The sequence below is a fragment of the Monodon monoceros genome, unplaced genomic scaffold (genome assembly GCF_005190385.1).
Source record: "Monodon monoceros isolate NGI ecotype Baffin Bay Population unplaced genomic scaffold, NGI_Narwhal_1 Super_Scaffold_4, whole genome shotgun sequence".
NCBI classification, from domain to species: domain Eukaryota; kingdom Metazoa; phylum Chordata; class Mammalia; order Artiodactyla; family Monodontidae; genus Monodon; species Monodon monoceros.
Genome location: NW_021703781.1, coordinates 82,125,497 through 82,148,417, shown reverse-complemented (window position 1 = coordinate 82,148,417; position 22,921 = coordinate 82,125,497). Strand labels below are relative to the sequence as shown.

Here is a 22,921-nt window from a genome sequence, read left to right as displayed (position 1 = left end):
CTCAGGGACAGCACCCCCTCAAGGACAGCCCCCCGCAGGGACAGCCACCCCCTCAGGGACAGCACTCCCCAGGGACAGCCCCCCCCCAGGGACAGCCCTCCCCAGGGACAGCCTCCTCAACTCCTCAACCACCCTGCAGAGTTCCACCACACCAGGCCACTGCCTGGCACCCCAGCCCATGTCTGGTCTGACCCCCACCATGTACCTCACTGTAAAGGTTGGGGCAACTCTGAAGTCTGGGGAAGCTGGGCCCTATCCCCGCTCTGACTCAGCTGGCCGGCCGTGTCCCCACAGCTCAGTGTCCCCAGAAGGGGGCGAGACCCCTGACTCCTGACCTGCAGCAAGACTGAGACCCCCCCGCTGCGTGCCCGCCGTCCCGGCAAGAAAGGGACTGAGAGCGGTGGCCCCTGGACAGCCCAGAGCAGCAGGGTGTGTGGCCTTCCGACGGGGGCAGGATCTGCAGGGGCGCATCTGTGCACAGACAGGGCTGGCCCCAAGCCTGGGGTGGACTCCGAGAGTCCAGCCACGCTGTGCGGTAGGCACTCAGCATTGTAAGCCTCGCGGCCTTTGTAACATTATTAATGTGACAGGCTATTGCCACAGATATTTTAAATAGACGTGCAGTAAATTGACTCTCACTTGAGCGAACGTGGACATTACAGGGTTGTCCACGTGGGCCGGTTGAGGCTGCGTCTACGGGGACATCTGGTAGCACTGGAGTGACCACCAGGCGTTGGGTGATGCCCCACCCCCAGGCAGGCTCTGCTAGACAGGCATCACTGCACCTTCAGCCCCTCCCAGCAGGCTCTGGAGCCTGGGAGGCTCCCCTAAAACAGCACATCCAGTGTCTGAGCAGGGAAGGTCTCAGGGCCTGGGCAAGGCACCACAGAGCCCCCAGCCCAGCCCTTCCAGGGGCCACTGCCAGCAGAGCCCCCAGCGGGGGAGCGACCTGACCCAGGACCCCAGGAGCCCCTGAGCCCTCCCCGTCTGAGGTCAGGAGGCCTCAGTGATGGTCTGCTGCACTCCAGACCCTGGGCCTGGTGGGAGCAGGCCAGGCCTGGTCACAAAGCCCCCCCCACCCCACTGCTGCCCGGCCCTAACCTGGGGGAGGGGAGACTCCATGGAAGGAAGGCCCTCATGGGGTGGGTCCGGTGGCCGTCAGCGTCAGGAGCATATGGTGAGAAGCAGCCGGGTGGCCCGGCGGCTGCCATGTGGCCCCCGAGGGAAGACAGAAGAGGGGTGGCGGGGTTGGCCCCCCACCGTACCCATGAGCACCCACGGAGACAGCTGTCAACCGCCCACCAGCCCAGTGACCACCACAGCGGGCTGGGAGGGGCACGGGGTGTGAAGGGGCTTGGAGCAGGCCACCCCAAAATACGCCAAGGTGGCACGTTGACTATTTTGAATTAAAGTTACTTGAGAAACAGTCAGTACGCAAAGGACATTCTGACCCTCCTTTGTCTCCCTGAAAGCAGGAAACAAACTCCCACGAGAAGCATCCCCACAGGCAGGGAGATGGAGGGCATCCTCTGGGCCGGAGACAGGGAACTCAAGGCCAAGTTGCTGCATAATCAAACTTTGTTACTTCTTCATTCATTCGCCACCACAAGCAAAAATCCCTTTGTCTTGTCAAATCTTCACAAAGAACTGATTCTTTGTCTAAAAAGATATACAAACAGTCTGTTTTGATCACAGACTTAGGTCCACATGGAGCCTCGCACGTACAAAATCAGATTTGTTTGTTTTTCTCCTGTTTATCTGCCTTATGCCTATTTGATTATTAGACCAGCCAGAAGAACCGAGAAGGGTAGAGGAACGTTTCTCTCCCCCAACAGGAGGCAGTGCCCGGGCAGCCACCACCTCCAAGAGAGGCTGGGGTGGGGGTGTCCCTGGGGACGGGCACCTGCATCCCCTACCCCGTGGCTTCCCAGGGGTCTGGACGGAGAGCCCGCACCCCAAGCCCAGCCTGCTCTGGGCGCCCTCGGCCTACAACAAATTCAACAAATTCGTTCACCAACAGATGTTCACGGAGCACTTTCCAGATCCATTTACAGGACTCCCGCTGAGCACAGGAATGTCCCCTGTGGTAGGGCGGTGGGGAAAAGGAGAGGCATCATACTACTAGTGGTCTTAAGGGCTGGGAAGGACGGGTGTGGCCACCAGGGCTGGTGGTCCGGGGAGACCTCGCTGGGAAGGGGACATGGGGCAGGCCGTGCCCATAACAGGGCCCAGGAGGTATTGTGAGGGCTGTAGGGGACAGGAGAGCCCCTGGTTCTGGGTGTGGGCCTGGCATGTGAGGCAGGGGTGGTCCTGCTTCCCAGGGGTGCTGCCACGGAGGTGGGGGAGCCGGGAACCTGAGAACCACCGTCCCAGCTGAGGGGGGCAAGCACCCGTGGGGGGCAAGGGGGACGGTCGGCACTCGGTCTGGCCACGGCTGTCCCGCGCCTTCATCTGGTCAGCCTGAGGTTCAGCCACGGAGGCCTGTGGCCAGGTAATGTCTCTGCATTCATGGTCCCAGATTTAGAAGAAGCCCCTCCTGGTCTGGTGCCTGGGACCCCTCACAAGGTAGAGGCTGCCACGCAACCCAAGGGCCACATCCTGAGAGGCACCTCCTGGGAGTCCTGTATGGGGGCCATCAGGCTGAGAGCTCCTACCCTGCACTGCAGGGTCCTCGGGCTCTGGGAGCTGCAGGTGTGCGGGGGGCTCTGTGTGTATCTGTGCGTGTGTGTCTCTGTGTGCACGAGGCTGCGTGGTGTGTGGAGGGGAAGCCATACCCAAGAGGCCTCCCAGTGACCTGAAACGGTGTCCTGTGTCGCTCGGCTGAAGGAGAGGGAGAGGAAGTAGCAAGGCCCGGGGCGGACGGGAGGTGGGAGACGGCGCTCCTGCAGGAGGGAACCGAGGCTTGTGTGTGGGCACCATGGCAGGCGCCAGGCCCGGGGAGGGGGCCCCACCCTGCAGGGCACCTCAGAAGCCCCCCGCCCCCTGCCCAGCTCTGGGAGGAAGGAGCAGGGGTAGCTTGGCCCGGGGCTCAGAGGCTGCAGGGAGGAGAGCAGGAAAGTGGGCAGGGGCGGGGCAGGCAGGGATTCTGGCTGGCCTGGGGGCACCCTCATTCTCTGAGCTGACAACAGGTGGCCATCCCCCGGGCCGGGAGCAGAGGTGATCCCTGCGGAATTCTGGTGGGCTATAAGTCTGGGGCCCGGACCGCACCCAGTACTGCGTGCACAGCTGGTCCCGGGTGCCGCCCCCCGCAGGGCCACACAGCCTGGATGTGCTCCTGGGCAAGGGACCTGGCCAGCAAGGACAGCATCCCCTGTGCCTGTCTGTGGTCGCCCTGCCCAGGGGAAGGGGAGCAAGGTGGCAGGTGAGGATGGGGCCTCACTAGGCTGAGGCCTGAGTCTGACCCTACCATCCTCTTCTCGCAGCCACACCTGTTAAGTCCTGCCCCACACCTGGGAGCCTCCAGGGACAGCCAGACCAGGCCTGCAGCCACCTCTGCCGGCGGCAGTTCCCACCCCTCCCCTACCTTGAGCCACCAGCCGGCTCCTGTGACAAGCAGGACCCTTGCTCCCTGAGGCCTCAGGGCAGCGGGACCCCTCAGGGTCACCTCCCATCTTGACCCATCTCCTCCCTGCAGGGAAGCCAAACTTCCAGAGTGTGACAAATACATTTATCTTTACATGCAACCTTCGCAGGTGTGGGGTGTAGGGGAATCCAGGGAACCCTCTAAAACACCTTTGCAATATCCTGTGTATCTAAAACTACCCCCCTAATAAACGGTTTGTAGAAACATCACACTTTGCAGTTTACCAACAAACCAGTGCCATGTTTTGTCTGATACGGGAAGCTCAGGGGATGCACTTCAGACAAGTGGCCGCTGGGCTTCACCTGCCTTCTGAACCGCCCACTCAGGCCTCGACCCGGGCCCGGAGGTGTCCAGTCCCGGGACAGTGGCGCCCGACCTCCAAGAGCCCCCGGGAACTAACTCCCAACCCCCACACCCCAAGGCCTGAAAACCCCGTATGCAGTCTGGGGCTGGGGGGAGGCGGGGCTAGACCTGGGGAGGCGTGGCCCGGGGCTGGGGGCGTGGCCCACGCTGGGGGCAGGGCCCCAAAGGGGTCTTCTCCAGAGTCACTTCCTGCTTCCCAAGGGCCAAGGACGAGTCGGTCCCTCCCAGGGCTGCATTCCAGGGCCCGGCCACACGCGGCAGAAGCCCCGCAGGTATTTGTTCAGTGAACGGATGAGTGAATAAATGAAGTGATTTTACACCACACGTTCTGCGCCCCTGCATGAAGAGCTGATCTGTTCCAGGCGGAGCACAGACTTCCGAGGAACGCGCACAAACAACAGGCGCCCCCCTCCAAGTCCCCACCCCCCATGTCTGCTGGCCAGGCCCTCACCCCTGAGGGCAGAGCTGGGGCTGGGGAGAACAGGGGCTGAACCCCAAGGACACCGCCTCCCAGCTCGAGCTCCCAGGGGCAGGACCTATGGGGTCCTTCGCACCCACCCGCTCCAGGTAGGCCCAGCACAGTCTCTGAGGCCTGAGGTCCCATGCAGGACGATTGGGGTGGGGGGCTTGGCGGCACTGTGCCCAAAATTCTCCGAATTTTCTCTCCTTCCCCGCCTCATTCTTTCAAAAAACACTAAAAGCAAAACAACCAGGAGGACCAGAGTCCTGGGAGAGTCCCTGGTCACCTTGGGGCCCCAGGACGGCTGGCCACGCAAGGCCTGGCAGAAGCAAGCTGGGCCCCGCCCCCACGCGCTGGCCCAGAGAGGCGGGACGGGGTTACCCCACCCCACCCCCGAGAGCGTAGGCCCCGCCCCCCGCGGCCACGGCCCCGCCCCCACGCGCCGGCTGCCCCGCTGGTTTTAATAAAGTTGAAAAGGAAAGGATGAAAAGAAGCTGAAACCTAGCGGCCGGACGGCAGCTCCGCGCGCAGGGTGGGAGCGCTCAGGGCGCCGCGACGCCGGCGGGGGCTTCAAAGGAGCAATTACCCCGGGCTGGCGGCGGGAGGCCGGGGTGGGGAGGCGGGGAGTGGGGGAAGAGAGGCCGGAGGGGGGGAGGATGGAGCCCCGAGAGGCTGGGCGGCGAGATGGGGAGGAGCACAGAGCGTGGAGGGGAGGCCAGCGGGAAAACGGGGAGTCTGGGGAGGGGGCGGGGAAGGGGGAGAGCGCCGGAGGACTGGGGGCCCGGCGCCCTCCACCCGGGACTGCCCGGCCTCCCCACGGAAGCGCGCGGGCGGGGCGCGCTGAGTGGCGCGGCCTTTGTGCGGGCGCTGCGAGCGCGACCCGCCCCGAGCCCGCTCCGCGGTGACGTCTCAAAGAGCCTTTGACGGGAGCCCCTGGCAGGAGGGCTCACCTGCAGAGACGCTCTATAGCGCCTTTGAAAGCGCAGCAGCTGCCGGGGGCTGTCGGCCGGGCACCTAGGGGGACAAAGAATGGCGGACCGGGCCCTTTGAATGGGAGGCCACTGGGAAACAGCAGGCATGTGCCAAGCCCGCAGACTGGGAAACAAAGTGCTCTTCATCGGTGACTCCGTGTTGATGGGGACCCTTACTCAGCCTCGGCACCCTCATGTGCATGACAAAGGGGCCGCGGGCCGCGAGGCCGACTGTCCCTGAGGGCGGCGCGCACTCGAGTGTGGCTGGTCCGACCCGGCCCCTCCGGCGCTTCTGCCGGGAAGCCAGGGGTCGTGGTTCCAGCCCTCCCTTGGGAAACCTGCCACCGACCAGTCCCCTGACCGGTGCCTGCCCTGGGCTCACCACCCCGGTGTTTGCCGAAGCCAGAACTGCCTGTTCCGGGTCAGGAAGGAGAATTTGAGGCGGGGGTGCCCTCGTGGCCACAGCATCCCTGAGTCAGGGAGCCTGGTTTTCCTTGGCCACTGCAGGAACCAGGGACGAGCAGCCAACCCCAGAGGCCAAAGGGAAGAATTCCCTCTGGTCTGCAACCTGGGGATCCGAAAGGGGCCCCGGCTCACTGCCTCCTCCTCCGGCAAGCTGACAGACTCAGGCGTAGGACCTTCGAGGACCTCCTCCGTCTGACGACAGCTCAGCGCTGGGTCCCTCCAGCCCCCATCTGGTGGAGGAGAAGCAGGACTGCTGTGGGGGGCCCTCTGGGGAGAGGCAGGGCGGTGAAAATGCTCCTTGCCACAGCGCCCTCACTGGGGATACCGGGGAGCGCCTCGGGCAGGAGCACAAGCTCCACACCCAGGGACCTGGGAGCCAGCCTCGGTGGGCTGCCTGAGCCTGGCTCTGCCCCTCCTGGTCTGGTGGGCGCTCCTCAGGGTCCGCAGGACGTGGTGGTGCAGAAGGCGTGGCTGCCTGCCTACTGGGGCTCAGCCCACCTCACCGCCAAGAACCTGGGAAGCATTATCCTTCCTTGGGTCGTGGGTCCGCACAGGCTGCCCAGCCCTGACCTGGCAGGGTGAGGAGGGCGTGCTCGTCTTGGGTGACTGAGGGTCACATGGCAGCAAGGGCCTGGGCCCTACGAGCCTTCAGGCCTGGGACATCCCGCAGCTTTGCCTCAGCCCCTTCTGAGCCCCGGCTGAGGGTCCTGCTGCTGCTCCAGACCCCCAGCAAGTCTCCCCACCCCTCAGAGCACAGGGAGCCCTCAGCCCTGCACGGCTCCCCCGCGACCTGGGCTCCTTGCTGCCGGCTCTGGGCTGGGCGAGCGCCTCCAGGATTTCACACGTGCCCCAGAGAAGGTCCAGTGCAGGGCTGAGGGGTGACAGCTTAATAGGAGCACACAGGATGGGAACCGCGCTCAGGCTTCGCAACCAAGGGAGTAAAGAACTATCCAGGTACTAGTTGCAGTTAAGGCCCCGTCCTCGGCTGGCCCGACACACAGGCCCCGCGACAGCCAAGCACAAGCTGCGTGCAGGTCACACGTGTGAGTTGGGGTCTGAGACCAGGATGGCGGCCTGGGGCCTGGGGCCTGCGCCATCCCAGGGAAGGTGCTGCCCTTCATGCCAGCCTGGCAGTAGTGAGCTTCCCCCGCAGTGAGCCTGTCATCCGTCCCATCTGGAGTCTGGGAGCACCACGGTGTGCCCGACCCTCATTCCCCCCTGACTGAAGCCCAGGGCCTAGACAGCCGCAGTCCTCCAGAGCCCGGCAGTCAGACCCACTGCCCAAGGGTTCACTCAGCTGCTCAGTCTTAAATGAGCTTTCAGACCAGGATTGAATTAGATACTCGAATGTTATTTACCCTCTATAGGCTGTTTTCAAACATAACAAGCCTCGGGCCATGAATTGTCCACAAATGCACACAGTTCACACTGCCAGCCCTCTCTGATCAAGAGGAGGAATTCCACTGGCTCCCGTCAGGCCCTCATTGCCTGCCCACCCGCCTCCTGACTGCAGCTGCCCACCCACCCTGCTGGAGGAATCTGTTAGGCGGGAATAGAGAGCTGCTGTAGCCTCTCTGATCTGAGCCTCTGAAGCTTCATGCCTGACCCTGCCCCCTACCACCATGTTTAGAACAAAACCCAGAGTCTCAACCACAGGTTTGATGACCCGAGGTCCTCTTTCCCTCTCCCGCAGTGCAGGCTCTCGGCCTCGCCTCTGTCCCCACAGCGCTCCTGGCCTTAGAGTCTCCTCTCAGATTTCACTCTGGGTTTCCTTGACCAGGCCACCTAATCGTCCCTCTCCTGTGTCATGTGGCATCATGGCTGTAGGGCTGTAGGAGGACGCATTAAGAGTGCCCTGTGTGACCTCCTGGCCCTTCGCTGCCCCTTATTCCCTCCGTCTCCCTGGAGAGGTCCAGGCGCTGCCCAGTGGCCACTGGAGGGTGGACAGGGCCCAAGTGGTCTGAGAACCCCCTTCCCCTTGAGCGGGCACAGCTGGGGCAGTAGGGGGCGTGCTGGGGGGATGCCCTTTCTGGGGCTGGCCCCTTTGGTCCTCACCACAAGTTGGCCTCCAACTTGGCCATTTTCAGGAATGAGGCCATCAGCTCAGAGAAGACTTCCCAAGGCATGTACTCCCCGAGCCAGGGCCCACGTTCAGTGCGAACAAAAACGCCAGAGCACCCTTTAAGGTCCCCAGTAGCTCCCATCCAAGGTGCTGGGGAGGCCCCGGCTCTGGTTTACTTTGGCCCTGGACCTGGACCGGGCTAGTTGACTCTGCCTTCTGTGCGTGGCCTCGCCCAGGCCGAGGGGAGGCCACAGAGAGGCAGGCGAGGCCGGCACCTCCGCCTTTCAGCTTCTCACCTGTGCACGCAGGTCCTGGACCCAGAACCCGAGGGGAGGGTCTCAGGGCCGGAGGGAGCCACTCCTCCGGCCTGTCCCCAGGACCAGGATCTGCTGAGGCCACTGTGTGTGGCCTTCCTTCTGCCCGCAGGGATCTGAAGCAGGATTAGGTGGGATTACAACCCCCAGAAGCCTCCCGCGGAGGCTCAGAGGATGAGCGGGCCCACCCGTCCTGGTTGGGAGTGGTCCCTGCTGCACGGGGGTTGGGGAGGGCAGAGGGCATTTTGTCAGGACCCCCACTTCAGTGGACAGCCAGGGGCACCCTCCCACCTCAAGGCCCCGGGCATCTGGAGCGGGCCGCATCAGCCCTGAGGGCCCAGGACAGGATGGCCCCCCTTCCCTCCCCTGAGCAGCAGAACCCAGTAGCCCCTGCTTCTTCCGAAGGCCACCTGCTGCCCTCTGTTGCTGGCGACCTGCCCTACCCCAGTGCCTCTGTGCCTGGCTGACCAGAGGGGCTGTAAGGGCAGTGGGTAGGGGCTTTGATGACCATGACTGAGGGAATTCTTTGTAAGTTTGCTTCGGCTTATGTGGGGGAGACCGAACAGGAAACTGAGGCCCAGAGAGGTTAAGACACCAGGTCAGTGGCACGGCCCTTCAGCAGAGCCAAGACTAGAACCGGGCATGCGACTCCCAGCGCCCCTTCACCTCCCCGACCCCCCTTCCCACCCCCTGCAAGGCCGACCTGTAACTGGCACTCAGTACACGCCCCTTGTCCTCTGCCATGGGTCAGCTCTGAGTGCCAGGAGCGTGGGGTGACCGGTGACGGCGCAGCACGGGACCTGCAGGGTGGAGCTCAGGGTGGGTGGGGGTCTGAGATGTGGGCACCGTCTCCAACTCACGCCCACAGGCCTTGGCAGCTAGAACATTCCACCTAGCCCAAGTGCAAGGGGCTCGGCGGGCAGGTGGGTGGGTGGGCAGCTCTGAGCAGGGCCCCCAGGCCCCGCCCCCAACTCCAGGCTTCTTGCCGCGTGTGACAACACTGCTATCGCTCGTTACTGGGGACAAAGGAGAACTTCCCTTGCTGTGGAGGGAGAAGGAAACAGAAACCCTCTAAGGAAAGGAAACGTGCCCAAGTTAGGGCTGCTCTTGTCTTGGAACCACCTGGTTTTGGAAGCCCACGTACGAGCAGGAGACGTCTCAGTCCCGGGCTGAGGGGTTTCTTTTCTCCCCATTTTGAGGGGTTGCACTCTGGTCCGCTTGTCTCACTACACAGGCCCACCCTGCTAACACCGGCGCCCCTCAACACCCCTCACTGTCCTGAGACAGCCCCTCCCCCCGGGACTTGCAGGCCTTCCTCAAACCACTTCCAGCTTCTCTGGGCTTCTGGAAACCACGGAATCAGGGTCTCGGCTCTGAATTCCAGGCCCAAGTAGGAAATGACCCACAGGTCCTCGACCCGCGTGAAGATCCGAGTCGACTGCTGTTGGTGGCCCGTCTGTGGCGTGGCCCAGCGTCCAGTCGCCTTGCAGCAGAGGGAGGGGTACCCCTGAGCACAGCCCGCCACCCACCAGGGCTCAGCCCAGCCCCCTGAGGCCTGCAGCCCCACCCGCGTCATGAGGATAGACTGCGTTCCAGAACATGGTCTTTCAAGGCGTCCACAGAAGCTGGCCTTCAACAACTTCATAAAGATCTAAAGCCGAACACTGGGTCAGCCTGAAAGACGGGAGAAAACGTCACAAAACGTCGGGCGCTCTCGGCAGAGGCTCAGAAATCGGTTACACGTTTGTGACCCTGCATCTCAGAGATGATTCAGATCTTCCCTGCAGTCCCCCCTGACATGCCCGCTGTGCCTGGACGTTCAGCCGTGAACGCAGAGCTGGCCAAGAGACAGGCAAGGTCGAGAGTGATCACTGGGGGCCTCTCGGGCAGGGCTGGCCCTGATGACCTCCTCTGGAAGGAGTGGGGGTGGGGTGGTGTCCGGAGCCCAGCCCCAAGCCCCCAGCATCGTCCTCCTGGCGTGGCGCCCGCTGTGGGGAGGGGTCTGGTACTCAGTCCAAAAGCGGGGGAGGGCTCTGGAAATTGGGGGAGGCAGGAGAAAGGCGTCTGCTGTTTTGTTTTTCAAGCCTTCTCATTCCTGGGGTCCCCAGCTGTATTCAGAGCCCCTCTGAGGCCTGGGCTGCTTGGGGTCTTCTCGGGAGGAGGCCCAGACCCGGCCCGTGGCCTCTGCTGGGATGCACTGGGCCCTCCTGACAAAGGAAATCAGTTCTGGGTTCTCCCAGCAGCTAAGTTGACTCCGCCGCCCCTGAAGCGATTTTCACAGCCGGGGAGGTGCAACTGTGTTTTCCAGCTCATTAACCTGCGGTGGCTATGGCACAAAGCACGCCGGCTGCACAGAGCAGAGCGCAGCAGCCGGAGGATTCCACAGGTCCCTGCCGCCTGGAGACTGGAGACCAAGCCGCCCGTTGTCCCCCAAATGCCCCACCTGTTTACTCAGGCCCTTTGAACACTCTTTCGCCTGGGGAGAGCCCAGCCTGGCTGCACGGTGCCAGGCCGTGATTAAAGGGGCCTGGCCAGGCGTTCAGAGGGGGGGCCACGCTCTGGGCCGTAGGGCCGGGCAGGGAGAAGGCCTTTGGGAGGGGAGCACGTGGCCCAGCTGAACAGGACCCTCTCTAACTTCCCGGGGGAGGGGCCGGGCTCAGGAGGATCCCTCCGTCTCTCCCTAGGATGGGGTTTGGGTTGGCGGCCTTCCCCACCCATGCTACGAGCTGGCGCCCCTCACCGGCACTTCTGTCCACAGTGCCCACGGCTCGTGAGAGGCCCCTTCCACAGTGGGATGGCTCATGGGGGGAAGAGCAAAAGGCTGCCTAGGGTGGGCCTGAGAAGCCCTCCACCCACCCGCATCACTCCATCCCCACCCAGACCCGGGACCACCTGTCACCCAGGAGAGCAGGGTACGGAGGGGAGGGGCTCCGAGCCAGTTCTTCCTGCAGCACCAAGAAAAGTAGTGAGGCCTTGAACCGGCAGGGCTCGCCGTTTGCTTCCCTCCCCTTCCCAGGGGTGGGGGCTGCCTTGGGGGTTCCAGGCTGTCACCATCCCTCGGCCCAGGTGCCACATGAACTTTTCTGTGGACTTCCCAGAGTCCTCGCAGTAGGCGGGCAGGTGACACAGAGACGAGATGGGCCCCAGAGTGCCCGTCCCTCCATGCTTCCCGAGTAGAGCCCTGACCCCAGCCACACCCCAGCCCCAGAACCTGCCCTCTCCTCCCAGCGCCCACTTTCCTCTTACTCCCTGCACTCGAGCCACACAGGGCCTCCAGCTGCTCAGGGGCCTTTGCCTTTCCACCAGCCCCTCCTCGGTCAGAGGGTCCTGACAAAGGGCTCTCCCCTGAGACTCTGGGTGGGCCGTTTAGCTCCCAGGAGAAGCAGTTGCAGACCCACTGCAGTTTCACTGCTCTGAACCCTGGGGCCCCTCCCCCATGAGTCCCATGGCCTCTCAGGCCCCATGGGTCCTGGAGCCCCTCCTCTGAGCGCTGTGGCCCTGGCCTCTGCCCCCAATGTCTCTCTCTGTTCCAGCTTCCCCTTCCCTCCTCCCAAGTCAAGGCCTGTACAAGGCTGCCCACGATGCTTGACCCCCCAGGATGGACCCTCCGCCTGCGCACAGGTGGGAGGGAGCATGTGCCTGGCTGGCCTCTGAGTTGTGCAGGTGAGAGCCAGATGCGGTCCCACCCAAGGAACTCAGCGCACGCACCCCAGGGTGGAGTTTCCCGTGACCTCCAGTGACTCTGCGAAGTGGAGATGTTTGTAATAAATCCTTGTGCCAAAAACATGACACACCAAGCAAAACAAACATAAAATTACATCAAGGTCCGTTATAGCCAAATTGCTCAAAACCAATGATAAAGGCAATATCTTCTTTCAGAGAGAGAAGACATCTTGTGTTCACAGGAGCAAAGATGAGGACGATAGCAGAGCTCTCGTTGGGAACAGTGCACATGAGAAGACAGTGGAGCAATGTCTTCAAATACTAAAACCTGCTAAATTATAGTTGCACTACAAGAAGTACCTTTAAAAGTCCTTACACAGTAGGAAAGTGATACCAGATGGAAATATGAATGTACCAAAAAAATGAAGAGCACCAATAACTAACTACATGGAGGAATAGAAAAGGCTTTTTCTTATTTAAGTCTCCTTAAAAGGTAACTGACCATTTAATCAGAATGTAGTGTGAGGCTTATAACACGTAGTGGTAAAACGTATGACAACCATAGCACAAGAGTCAGAAGGGAGAAATGGAGATACCAGACACTACTGTAAAGTTCTTATACTGTACACAAAGCAGGATGATATCACTAGAGGTACGTTGCGGTAAACTGAAGATGTATACTGTCAACCCTAGAGTAGCAAAAAATAATAATAATAATAATAAAAGTTATAGCTAGGGCTTCCCTGGTGGCACAGTGGTTGAGAGTCCACCTGCCGATGCAGGGGACACGGGTTCGTGCCCCGGTCCGGGAAGATACCACATGCCACGGAGCGGCTGGGCCCATGAGCCATGGCTGCTGAGCCTGTGCATCCAGAGCCTGTGCTCCACAACGGGAGAGGCCACAACAGTGAGAGGCCCGTGTACCGCAAAAAAAAAAAAAAAAAAGTTATAGCTAATAAGCCAACAAAGGAGATATGCTGGAATACTTTTTAAAATATTCAATTGATCAAAAAAAGAAACAAACAAACAAAAAAGAAACAGAACAAAGAACAGATGGGAAGTTATAAAATAATTAGTAAGATAATAGATTTAAACCTAACCTACCAGGACTTCCCTGGTGGTGCAGTGGTTAAGAATACGCCTGACAATGCAGGGGACATGGGTTCAATCCTTGGTCTGGGAAGATCCCACATGCCGTGGACCAACTAACCCTGCGTGCCACAGCTACTGAGCCTGCGCTCTAGAGCCCGCGAGCCACAACTACTGAGCCTATGTGCTGCAGCTACTGAAGCCCATGTGCCTAGAACCCATGCTCCGCAACAGGAGAAGCTACCGTGATGAGAAGCCCATGCACCACAACAAAGAGTATCCCGTGCTCACCACAACTAGAGAAAAGCCTGCATGCAGCAATGAAGACCCAAAACAGCCCCCCCACAAAAATGTAATTAAGCTATAAAAAAAATTAAAAATAAACCTAACCTATCAATAAGTACACCAAATGTAATTGGTCTATGTATCAAATTAAGAGTCAGAGGCTGTCAATGTGGATAAAAGAGCCAGACCCACATGCACAGAGCCTACACAAAGCACTCTTTGAAGATAAATACACAACTATGTTGAAAGTAAAAGCATGGAAAAGTGAAAAACATGCTAACACTAGTCAACAAAAACCTGGAGTCTCTATGCTAACATTAGACAAAGTTGACTTTAGAGCCAAGAAATTACAGAAATGAAGATCATTTCAAATTGATAAAAGCATCAATTTGTCAAAGGCATGTAACAATCTTAAACATTTGTGGACCTAACAAGACAGCTTCAAAATAGGTGAAAACTGATAGAATCACAAAGAGAAATAGACAAACTCACAATTACCATTGAAGTTTTTGATACCCCTTTCTCTATAATTGACCAAACAAGTAGGCAGAAAATGAGCCTATAACCCTACAGTACCAAATAATAAGTACAGTAGGTAGATGCTTATCAACCAATTGACTCAATTGATACTTACTGACCACCCCACCCAGCAACAGAAGAATTCATATTCTTTTCAGGGACAACAGAAAATATTGACCAAGATAGACCATATTTGGGGCTGTAACACAAGTCTCAATAAATATAAAAGGACACATGTCAAACTGTGTTCTACCAAATGAATGTAAAATGAAAACCAATACAGAAACATCCCTAAAAAATCCTGAAATACTTGGAAACACAGTAACACACTGAGTGACCCTGGGTCAAAGAAGAAATCAAAAGGGAATTATTATTTTGAACTAAGATTGAAAACATATCAAAATTGCAGGATGCACCAAAGCAGTACTTAGAGGAAAATTCATAGCACTGAGGGCTATATTAGAAAAGAAGAATGGTTTAAAAAAATCAATGACAGCTTCTACATTAAGAAACCTGAAAAAGTAGACCAAAGGCAACCCAAACTAAGTAGAAGAAAGGAAACAATGAAGATCACAGTAGAAATCAATGACATAGAAACGAGGAAACAATAAAGGCAATGAATCTGAGAGCTGGTTGCTAGATATCAGGGGCATTGGTAAGCCTCAGGCTGCCCAAAGAGCTGGCACCAGGGGACTCTTGTGGGCTTCTTAGTTCACTTCCAAGCCATGGTCCTACCCTGTCCAGCCTGCCCTAGAGCACAGGCCAGAAGCCCTGGGTCTAATTACTGTCCCGTCTGGGGCCTTGGAGCCAAGGGGCATCAAGCTTGGAGTGGCTGCTTGGTTCCTCCTGTTTCTAAAACCATCCTACACTCATTCCCGTCTTCTCCTGCATGGTGTCGTTTCCCCCCCCCCCCCCGCATCCCCCGCCTGTTTTTCAAGCATCTCCAAAGAAAAGTTGCTAACCCTCAAAATAAAGCAAATATTTACAACTCAATAATTCCAAAATAGCATCCTCTCTGCAGAGCTTCATGGATTCTTCCAGCCGTCCTACACTCGGGCCCACACCTGGGGCTGCACGGTGAGCCCTTCCTTAGGGCCCCACTGTTTCTGCACACGGTGGCTTCACTGGCCCACTGCTGTCCTGGGCCCACCGAGGCCCCCAGCTCTGCCTGTTTTCTGCAGTCAGACGCCCAACGGCCAGTTCCCCCAGGAGAGAGCGACACCCCCACCGCACACAGGCAGTCTGACTCTCAGCTCTGCCAGCAGAGGCGACTTGAGCACATCCCACCTGGGGGCTTGGAGATGGGCTGGGCAGGCAGAGCAAGGGAGGCAGCAAGGAGGCTTTAGGATGCGCCCGGGGGCCTGGGCTCTGGGAGAGCTGGTGCCAGAGCAAAGGTCCCAGGTGCCATGGAGCCCTGGCTCCCTGCTGCCTCTGACCCATGGAGAGCACTAGGCCCACCACCCTAGGCAGAGCACGGACTTGAGAGTCACTCAGGGCTGGGTCCACCCTGTCTGACCCCCACTGCCAAGTCGTCTGTCTCTCTGAGCCTATTTCCTCTCCCACAAAAGCTGGGGTGATAAGAGGTGCCTCAGAGGGGAGACCAGCTCCCTACTGTCGCCGTAACAACTGACTGTAAACAGCCCAGATTTACTGCTGCACAGTTCTGGGGCCAGAAGCCCAAGTGGGTCTCCCTGGGCCAAATCAAGTGTCAGCGGCCTGGGCTGGTCCTGCTGGAGGCTCTGGGGGACCCCAGGCCTTAGAGGCCGCCCACCAAAGCCAGCTATGGCTAGCTCATTCCTTCCCACGCTGCCATGTCTCTGGGCCCTCGAGGACCCTCGTGATTGGATTGGGTCTACCTGGATGCGCCAGGATGGTCCATCCCAAGGGCAGTTGGTGAACAATCTCAATCCCGCCTTTGCCACGTGCACTGACATATTGCCGGGTCCCAGGGACTGGGCTGCAGACATCCTGGGGGGGTGGGTCATTCTGTACCAGACAAAACTATATGCACCTATTGCTCTGGACAGAGGGGTCACTCAATAAAGATGGGCTTCTCCTCTGATTTCCCCCATCAGGAGGTTTGGCAAAGTTTCAAAGCCCTGGATGTAAAGAGTAAATGTGAAAGTAAATTGGCAGAGAAGATAGAGGTGAACAGGAGAAAAGAAGTGATGTGGGGAGGGACTTCCCTGGCGGTCCAGTGGTTAAGACTCCACGCTTCCACTGCAGGGGGCACGGGTTCAATCCGTTGTCAGGGAAATAAGATCCCACATGCTGCGAGGTGCGGCCAAAAAAAAGACGTGGGGAGACACTATGAAGTGATGGGGTCGCAGGATGAGTCCCAGGGCCTTCTCTCCTCAGCTCCCACTTTCATCTGAGCCTTTCCCATCTCATGGGCCTCATCTGACTGGGAGCAGGTCCTCTCCTGAGTGACGCCAAAGCATCCACCTGGGGAGGTAGACCTCACGTCCCACCTGGGGGACCTCACGTCCCACCTGCCTCTCTTTTAGCACATCCACTAGCTGCTGGAGCTCATGTCACCTAGTCCCCCTCTGGCCAGAGTCATGGGTAAAGTACCACTTGTGTTTGGAGCAATTTTCCAATAAGTTGAGAAGGAAAAATTCAAAGGCTCCAACACAGATGCCTTTGAGGAGGGGAGTGGCCCCAGCCTTTCAGGATGAATAGGAGGCTCTCTGGGGCCTCAGCAATGACAGCAGTGACATAGAGGATGAGGCATAAATCGATGGTTTCTAACATGGTTCCCCTGGAGATTACACTGTCTGGGAAGTGCGGCCCTTTGGAAAGGGCCCTGAGGAGTGGGTGGTCCCACCCTGGAGCAAGACCCAGGAGATGGGCCCGTCATGGTCCCTTGTGTGCAAACTGTGCTACCACCCTGTAGACGGCATCCAGGACGGGATGCCCACCGTCCACATTCAAAAGGGGACCATCACTTTCTTCAGTCACTAACGTGGTGTCACCTTCAACCCTGCGGCGCTGTCTGGCGTGAGCTCTACGTGACCTCTCCTCCGCAGCATCAAACCCTCCCCTCCACCAGGTTTTAAGAGGAGGGAGAGCACTTCTGTTTGAGTCCTGCCCAGTACCAAACTTGCCTGGATAAATCCCACAAAACAAAATCCATTCTCAAGAATCATCTCGCTACACTGACTCCACTGAGGAGGCCCCTCAGGGCTTCCAATCCCCCCGTGTCTGTACTCGTCACTCATTTCTGGAAGCTAAGGATATGTTCATTCCCCATGAATTCAGTACCAAAAGGAGGCAGAGAAACACAGGAAATAAAAGTGTCTGGGCCTTCGCTTGACCTCCTGTCCCCACACAGCTCAGAGCAATCTGCAGGGACAATGCCACTCGAACTGGGAGGACAGTGTCTGCCCCAGGGTGGATTGAGTGGGGCAGTCTTTGGGGCTTTGCCGTCATTTCAGGGGCTCACCTGGGATGGGGAGGGTGCTCCTGTCCACACAACATGCCTGGCTGGCCTGCTCCTGGGCCACTGGGAAGCCGGGTTCCTACAGGTGTCTTCATCCCTCCTGGTGGCCAGAGACGGTGCCCAGGCTCCCCTACACACGGGGTCCAGTGTTCTGCACCCAAAGCCCCCACGTTGACGGAAGTGGGATCCCTTCCTTCTCACCGCCACCATCCCCTGCCCCATCTCCCATCCCAGGGCCCAGCGGGGCTGGAGATGACACTGTGCTGGAGGCCTGGTTGTGCTCAGTGTTGGGGTCTGGGTTTTGATATCCAAGCCCAGGGGCTCTCCCCCAGCCCCACATCCTCCCTCCCTCCTTCCTCTATGCCCCTGCTGGAGCCAGTGCCAGTCAGGGGCCTGGTCAGCACTGGCCCAGCCTTGCTGGGAACTAGAGACACCAGTCCAACACCCTCAGGGAGCCGGTCCTGAAGGTCGGCCCCTGCGCCTGGCCCCATGGCCCCATCCCACCCCCAGGCTAGCCAGGCCGCAGCCAGGCCCCCACGTCATCCACCCAGAAGCCACCTCCAGAGTGTCCTGAGTGGATATGGGGCAGGCGGAGGCAGCTGGCTGTCATCCTCATTAAAATTCTTTTTCAAACGCTCCAGTGAGTGTCCTGCTAAAGATAAGCTATCAGGAGAGAGGCCTTCAAAGAAAGTGCTCTAATGGTGCAATTATCTTCAATCAACTCAGAACATCTTTATTACATTAGAAAGGGGCAATCCATCTTGGAATGCAGAAAGAACTGATCTAGCCACAGATGCAGGCCTGGCCTGGAGGGGTCTGAGGGCCCCTTTCAGTCATGCTTCTAAGTTTGCATGGAGAGAAACTTTCTAATTGAATTTTTCTAGCTTAACTGGATAAAGTGTCACCCAAAGCTAGATTTCATTAAACAACTTTGAGGGTTTCCCTGGTGGCGCAGTGGTTGAGAGTCCGCCTGCCGATGTAGGGGACGCGGGTTCGTGCCCCGGTCCAGGAAGCTCCCACATGCCGCGGAGCGGCTGGGCCCGTGAGCCATGGCCGCTGAGCCTGCACGTCCGGAGCCTGTGCTCCGCAACGGGAGAGGCCACAGCAGTGAGAGGCCTGCGTACCACACAAAGACAAAAAAAACACTTTGGTTTTTCAAAAATAAACATGTACGGATTTAGGTTGCTGTTTCCGTGTTCTGGGATATTAATCGGACATAAAAGTGTTACCTGCAAAATAATCTCATGATTTATTCTAAAACACAGTCGGGGTTTCTTTCGTTCCGCGAGAGGCTGCAGAGCGGTGCCTCGTCTGCAGCACCCCAGAAGGTTTTTAAACCAAAGATTGGTTCAGTTTTGGAAAAATAATCCGAGTGAAGCGTAAATCTCTGTCGGGCCTTGGCTCCATCTTCTACGAGCCGTGTCGGGGATCCCTCTCCGCCTGAACCGCGGGGGCCCCGTTGACAGCCCGGCCCCGTCTGGCCGCGTCAGTCGGAAGCCCGCGCCGCGGGGCTTTTCCCAGGTCCCAGGTCCCGCGACTCCGGACGATTCGGCCAAGCAAGTGCGGAGCGGGAGAGGCTGACGGTGAATCCAACACCCAGCGACTGACCTCGCGCCCCAGCGGCCCGAGGCGCCCTGCCTGTGCCCCAAGCCCTGCGTCGCAGGCGGGTGAGAGGTCGGCCCCTCGGCCTTCTCCGCGGCTCCGGGCCCTGCCCGGGGACCTTCGACGTGCCCCGCCGGCCGTTCCTGGAGCCAGGCCGTGGGACGCCACGGAGAGCGTTCGGCAGCTACGGGTGCCTAAAAAGCCATTCAGGGTCAGGGCACCTGAGGCCCGACTACAAGGCGACAGAAGCAGGGTCCTCGGTCCGGGCGCAGGTTCAGTCAAAAGCAGCCCCCAGGGTTCGGAGGGAACGCCTGGGCCACAGCAGGCACGCGCCAAGGGCTCAGGCTCCGGACTGGGCGCAGCGGGAAGAGCAGCCGGCGAGCGACAGAGGGACAACACTACGGGAGGCGCCGGCGCCGCCTCTCTGACGGCGCCGAACTCTCCGCGTCTCAGGATCCGCGCGCGGTCCCGACCTGTGCCCGGACCGCGGCTCAACCAGGTCGCGCCCACTGTGGGCTCCTGTGCGTGGGGAGGCTGGAGCCAGCGCCTCGTGCTCCCCGGGTGTACCAGCCACCTCCCAGCCGGGCCGCAGCGCTCCGGGAGAGGACAGCCGGGCTCTGGGAAGTCCACAGGGGTGCGCCAGGCAGGCCGGGGCTGGGGCGCTAGAGTCCCAGTCGGCCGTCCCGCCCTCCCGGGTCAGCGAAACCAATGGACGCCTGGGCCCACGCGGCAGCGACAGCGGCGATTGGAGAGCTGGGCATGAAAGGGGCGCCGCCTTTTTATAGGGCTCTGAGGGCGGGGGCGCAGTGGAGCCCCCGGCAGTGTCGCGGCGCGCTGGCCCCACGTCGCGCCTGCTGAGCCCCGCCAGCCCCGCGCCCGCCGGCCAGCGCATGGCCCCGGCGTCGCTCGGCATGAACCCTGTTGGGCTCAGGACGTGCAGCAGGGACCGTGCGGGGTCCGGCCCGTTGCCCTTCAGCGTCAAGTCGCTGCTGCAGGCAGAGCACTGGCTGGGCGCGGAGCCCGCGGAGCCCCGGGAGGAGAGGCCGCGGGGCGCCGCGGAACCCCGGGCCTGGGTCCCGGCGGCCGCCCCCTTGTCCTCCCCACGTAAGTGCCCTGTCGCACGGTTCTGGGCTGCGAGAGGAGCCCCCCAGGCCCGGGCTCGGAGGACTAGGGCGGGAAGGACGCTGTCTCTCGTAACTTTGGAAAGTAACCAGCCACTAACGCGCCAGCCTGGGCGCAGAGAAAGAAACCAGCCCACACGAGCCCACCCGACCCCTCCCGCGCGCGCGCAAACCCCACGGCGGCTCCCCGGCCCCACGCCAAACAGGCTTCTGCTCTACCCTGGGGCGGAGCCCGCAACCCAAGACCCGGGGCTTCTTGTCTCGGAGTCTCTCTGGCCGAGCACCCCTTTTGCTGCCGTCACTCCCCGCGATGCTTGACTTCTGCTTGGCCTCTGCGCTTCCCGCCCAAGTTTTTCGCTTCTCCAAGTGGGCAGAGTTCCCCTCCTCCCGAGGGACGCAGGGCCACCGATCTGGGGAGCAGAACCCGAGTCCACAACGGCCCCCCTCTCCGCGCGCCGTCTCCCCGGTGCCTCGCTTCTATTACCCCGGAGGTTTGGGGGTATCTTGTCTCAACTGAGGTCCGCGGTCTCAGCCGGGACACGCATCCGGAACCGTCCTTGGCGCGCACTGCTGGCGTTTGAGCGTCCGCTTTGTGCTCTCTTTCCCCCTAGGCGCCCCCAGCCCTCCACCCTGCACCCTCAGGAAACACAAGAACAACCGCAAGCCGCGGACGCCCTTCACCACCGCGCAGCTGCTGGCGCTGGAGGGCAAGTTCCGCCAGAAGCAGTACCTGTCCATCGCGGAGCGCGCAGAGTTCTCCAGCAGCCTGAGCCTCTCCGAGACGCAGGTCAAGATCTGGTTTCAGAACCGCCGGGCCAAGGCCAAGCGACTGCAGGAGGCCGAGCTGGAGAAGCTGAAGCTGGCGGCCAAGCCGCTGCTCCCCTCGTTCGCCCTGCCCTTCCCGCTGGGCGTCCACCTTCACGGCTCCCCGGCCGTGTACGGCAGCGCGGCGGGCTCCCTGCCGCAGGTGCCGGGACTCCTCGCCGCGCCCGTGGCCGCCTACGGCATGTATTACCTGTCCTAGGGCTGCAAGGCCGTGGGCCCTGGGGGCCCGCTGGGGAGGAAGGGCACGCGCGCAGGGGGGTGGGGGGCGGGGTGTTGTCTTCCGCCACCGGGGCCACCCCTTCCCAGGGCCGGAGACGGGTCCCCGCGGGCGAGCGGCGCCCCGGCCGGTTCCTTGCTCCTGGTGCGCAGCGGGCGTCTCGGGGTTCTCTTCTTGTCTCGTTTTTCAGGTTTTTGTTTTTGTTGTTGTTAATACTGTGTTAAACTGGATGCCGCAAGACTATCTGTGGGTATCTTACGGTTATTTAAAAAAAAATGTTTTTAAAAAGTTATGTTAGTGCAAACTTTCCTGAAAGACAGTGAACATAGTTTTATATTGTCCTCGAAATGGACAAAATAGGACTTTCCAATGTATACAAAGCAGCTAATAAAGTAGTCTGAGGTTTCCTCTGTGGACCTGTCTCGGTAACCGCGGCGGCTCGGAAGAACTTAGTAGATTGTTTCTGGCTGCAGCGGCAGGAAACTGATTCGGAACAAAGAAACGACAGGAGCAGTTTGGTGCCGGAATTGCTAAAGAGAAACTTACCAACTACTTTCACTAACTAGGTTTCTCAGCGTTGTGTGCGAGTGGAGACTTTCACGCTTATTTTAGGGAATTTTTCCCGCGTTCATTTATGTATTTATGTATTTTACTAGAGAACGTCCGGGAGCCTGAGGCGAAGTGCTGTCTCTGTGGGATCATGTGCGTGAAGGTGCGTGCGGTGAGTGTGCGCGGGGCATCCACGCGTGGGCCCGGCGGCCTCGGAACCGCGGACTCGTGGAGCGCGGACCGCACCGCGGGCCTGGCGCGGTCGCTTGGCTTCCGCGGGGACGGAGCTGGAGCGGGACAGCGGTCGGCGTTGTCCGGTGGAAAGAGAAGGAATGGCCGCGCGCCCGCAGCGGGACCGGCGGCGCCAGCGGCCAGCTGCGTCCTGCCGACTCGCCGGGGTGGCCGGTGGCCGGGGACCTGCTGCGCATCCTTCTGCTGCCTCTTGACAACGTGCTGACATAACTTAGGAACCGGGCGCCCAGGCGCCAAGCAAGAGGACGGTCCGACCCTCTCCCCTGTCCGAGCGTCTGCCCTGCCGCCCCCAATGCTCCGACTCAGGGCTGGGGCCGTGGCGGGCGATCTTGGGGTTAGCTCACCTCCCCTCCCTCACCCGCCGGGCCGGAGGGGGCACCTGGGCGGCAGACCGCCTCTGCTGCGTGGGCGTAGGGACACGCAGTGACCACGCGAGAGGCCAATTCCAGGCCCGTCTCTCCCTGTAATGACTGCAGGGCTGGGGTCCTGTCGCCTGCGAAGGGGAAGCACTGACTTTTACTGGGCTGGCAGCGGAGGTGCCGCTCCACGGGAAGCAAGGATAATACTGCATTAATTTGCATGTCGTAGCCATCATTCTCCCTCGGTTTCCTGGAAAAATGCAAACTCAGGATGAATTTGAAAGAGAAACTGATGCAGTTCTTGAAGTGCAGCTGCTAAGAATGAAGGCCTGGTGATGGGAAGGGGGAGGAGGCCAGATGCGTCCAGTGCCTCCTGGGGTGTGGGCCAGCGAGTCCTGAACCTGTGCTGCTTAAGCTCAGAACCCAGCTCCAGTCACGATTTGCGAGGGGCCAGACCCGTCCGTGGTCTGGAAAGTGCCAGAGAAGGCAGGTGGGGGCAGCTGCACCAAGGGAGCTGGACGAGGGCCCAGGGGCCCTGAGAGCGACCACCCGCCTTCTGTGTGTGCCCAGGCACCTGCAGGACCACATCTGCGGCTTTTTAAGGCCCGTCAATACTTTGATCCTCTTCTCCACACCCCAGAGCGCTGGGCAGCCCGGGGCTGGCAGAGGAATCGGCTGCATCAATTTGCTACGGGTCTGCATAACCGGTTCTGACCAAGACACCTCCCCAGGGAGCCTCTCCTCTCAGGACCCCACGGAGCAGCTCGACCATCCTTTGTC

At 59.9% G+C, this 22,921-nt stretch overlaps 1 protein-coding gene across 1 annotated transcript; it reads left to right on the top strand.

The window, feature by feature from the left end:
- The first annotated feature begins 19,708 nt into the window (after nt 1–19,708).
- Nucleotides 19,709–20,963, top strand: VENTX (VENT homeobox). The gene is made up of 2 exons (XM_029244649.1): nt 19,709–19,922; nt 20,551–20,963. Exons 1-2 carry the CDS (start codon nt 19,709–19,711, stop codon nt 20,961–20,963), a joined length of 627 nt encoding a protein of 208 aa, XP_029100482.1.
- Nucleotides 20,964–22,921: the final 1,958 nt, after the last annotated feature.

Coding starts and splice junctions, on each gene's coding strand:
- VENTX (XM_029244649.1), top strand. CDS start 19,709: ATGGCCCCGGCGTCGCTCGGCATGAACCCTGTTGGGCTCAGGACGTGC. Junction 19,923..20,550: donor CGCCCCCTTGTCCTCCCCAC/GTAAGTGCCCTG, acceptor CTTTCCCCCTAG/GCGCCCCCAGCCCTCCACCC.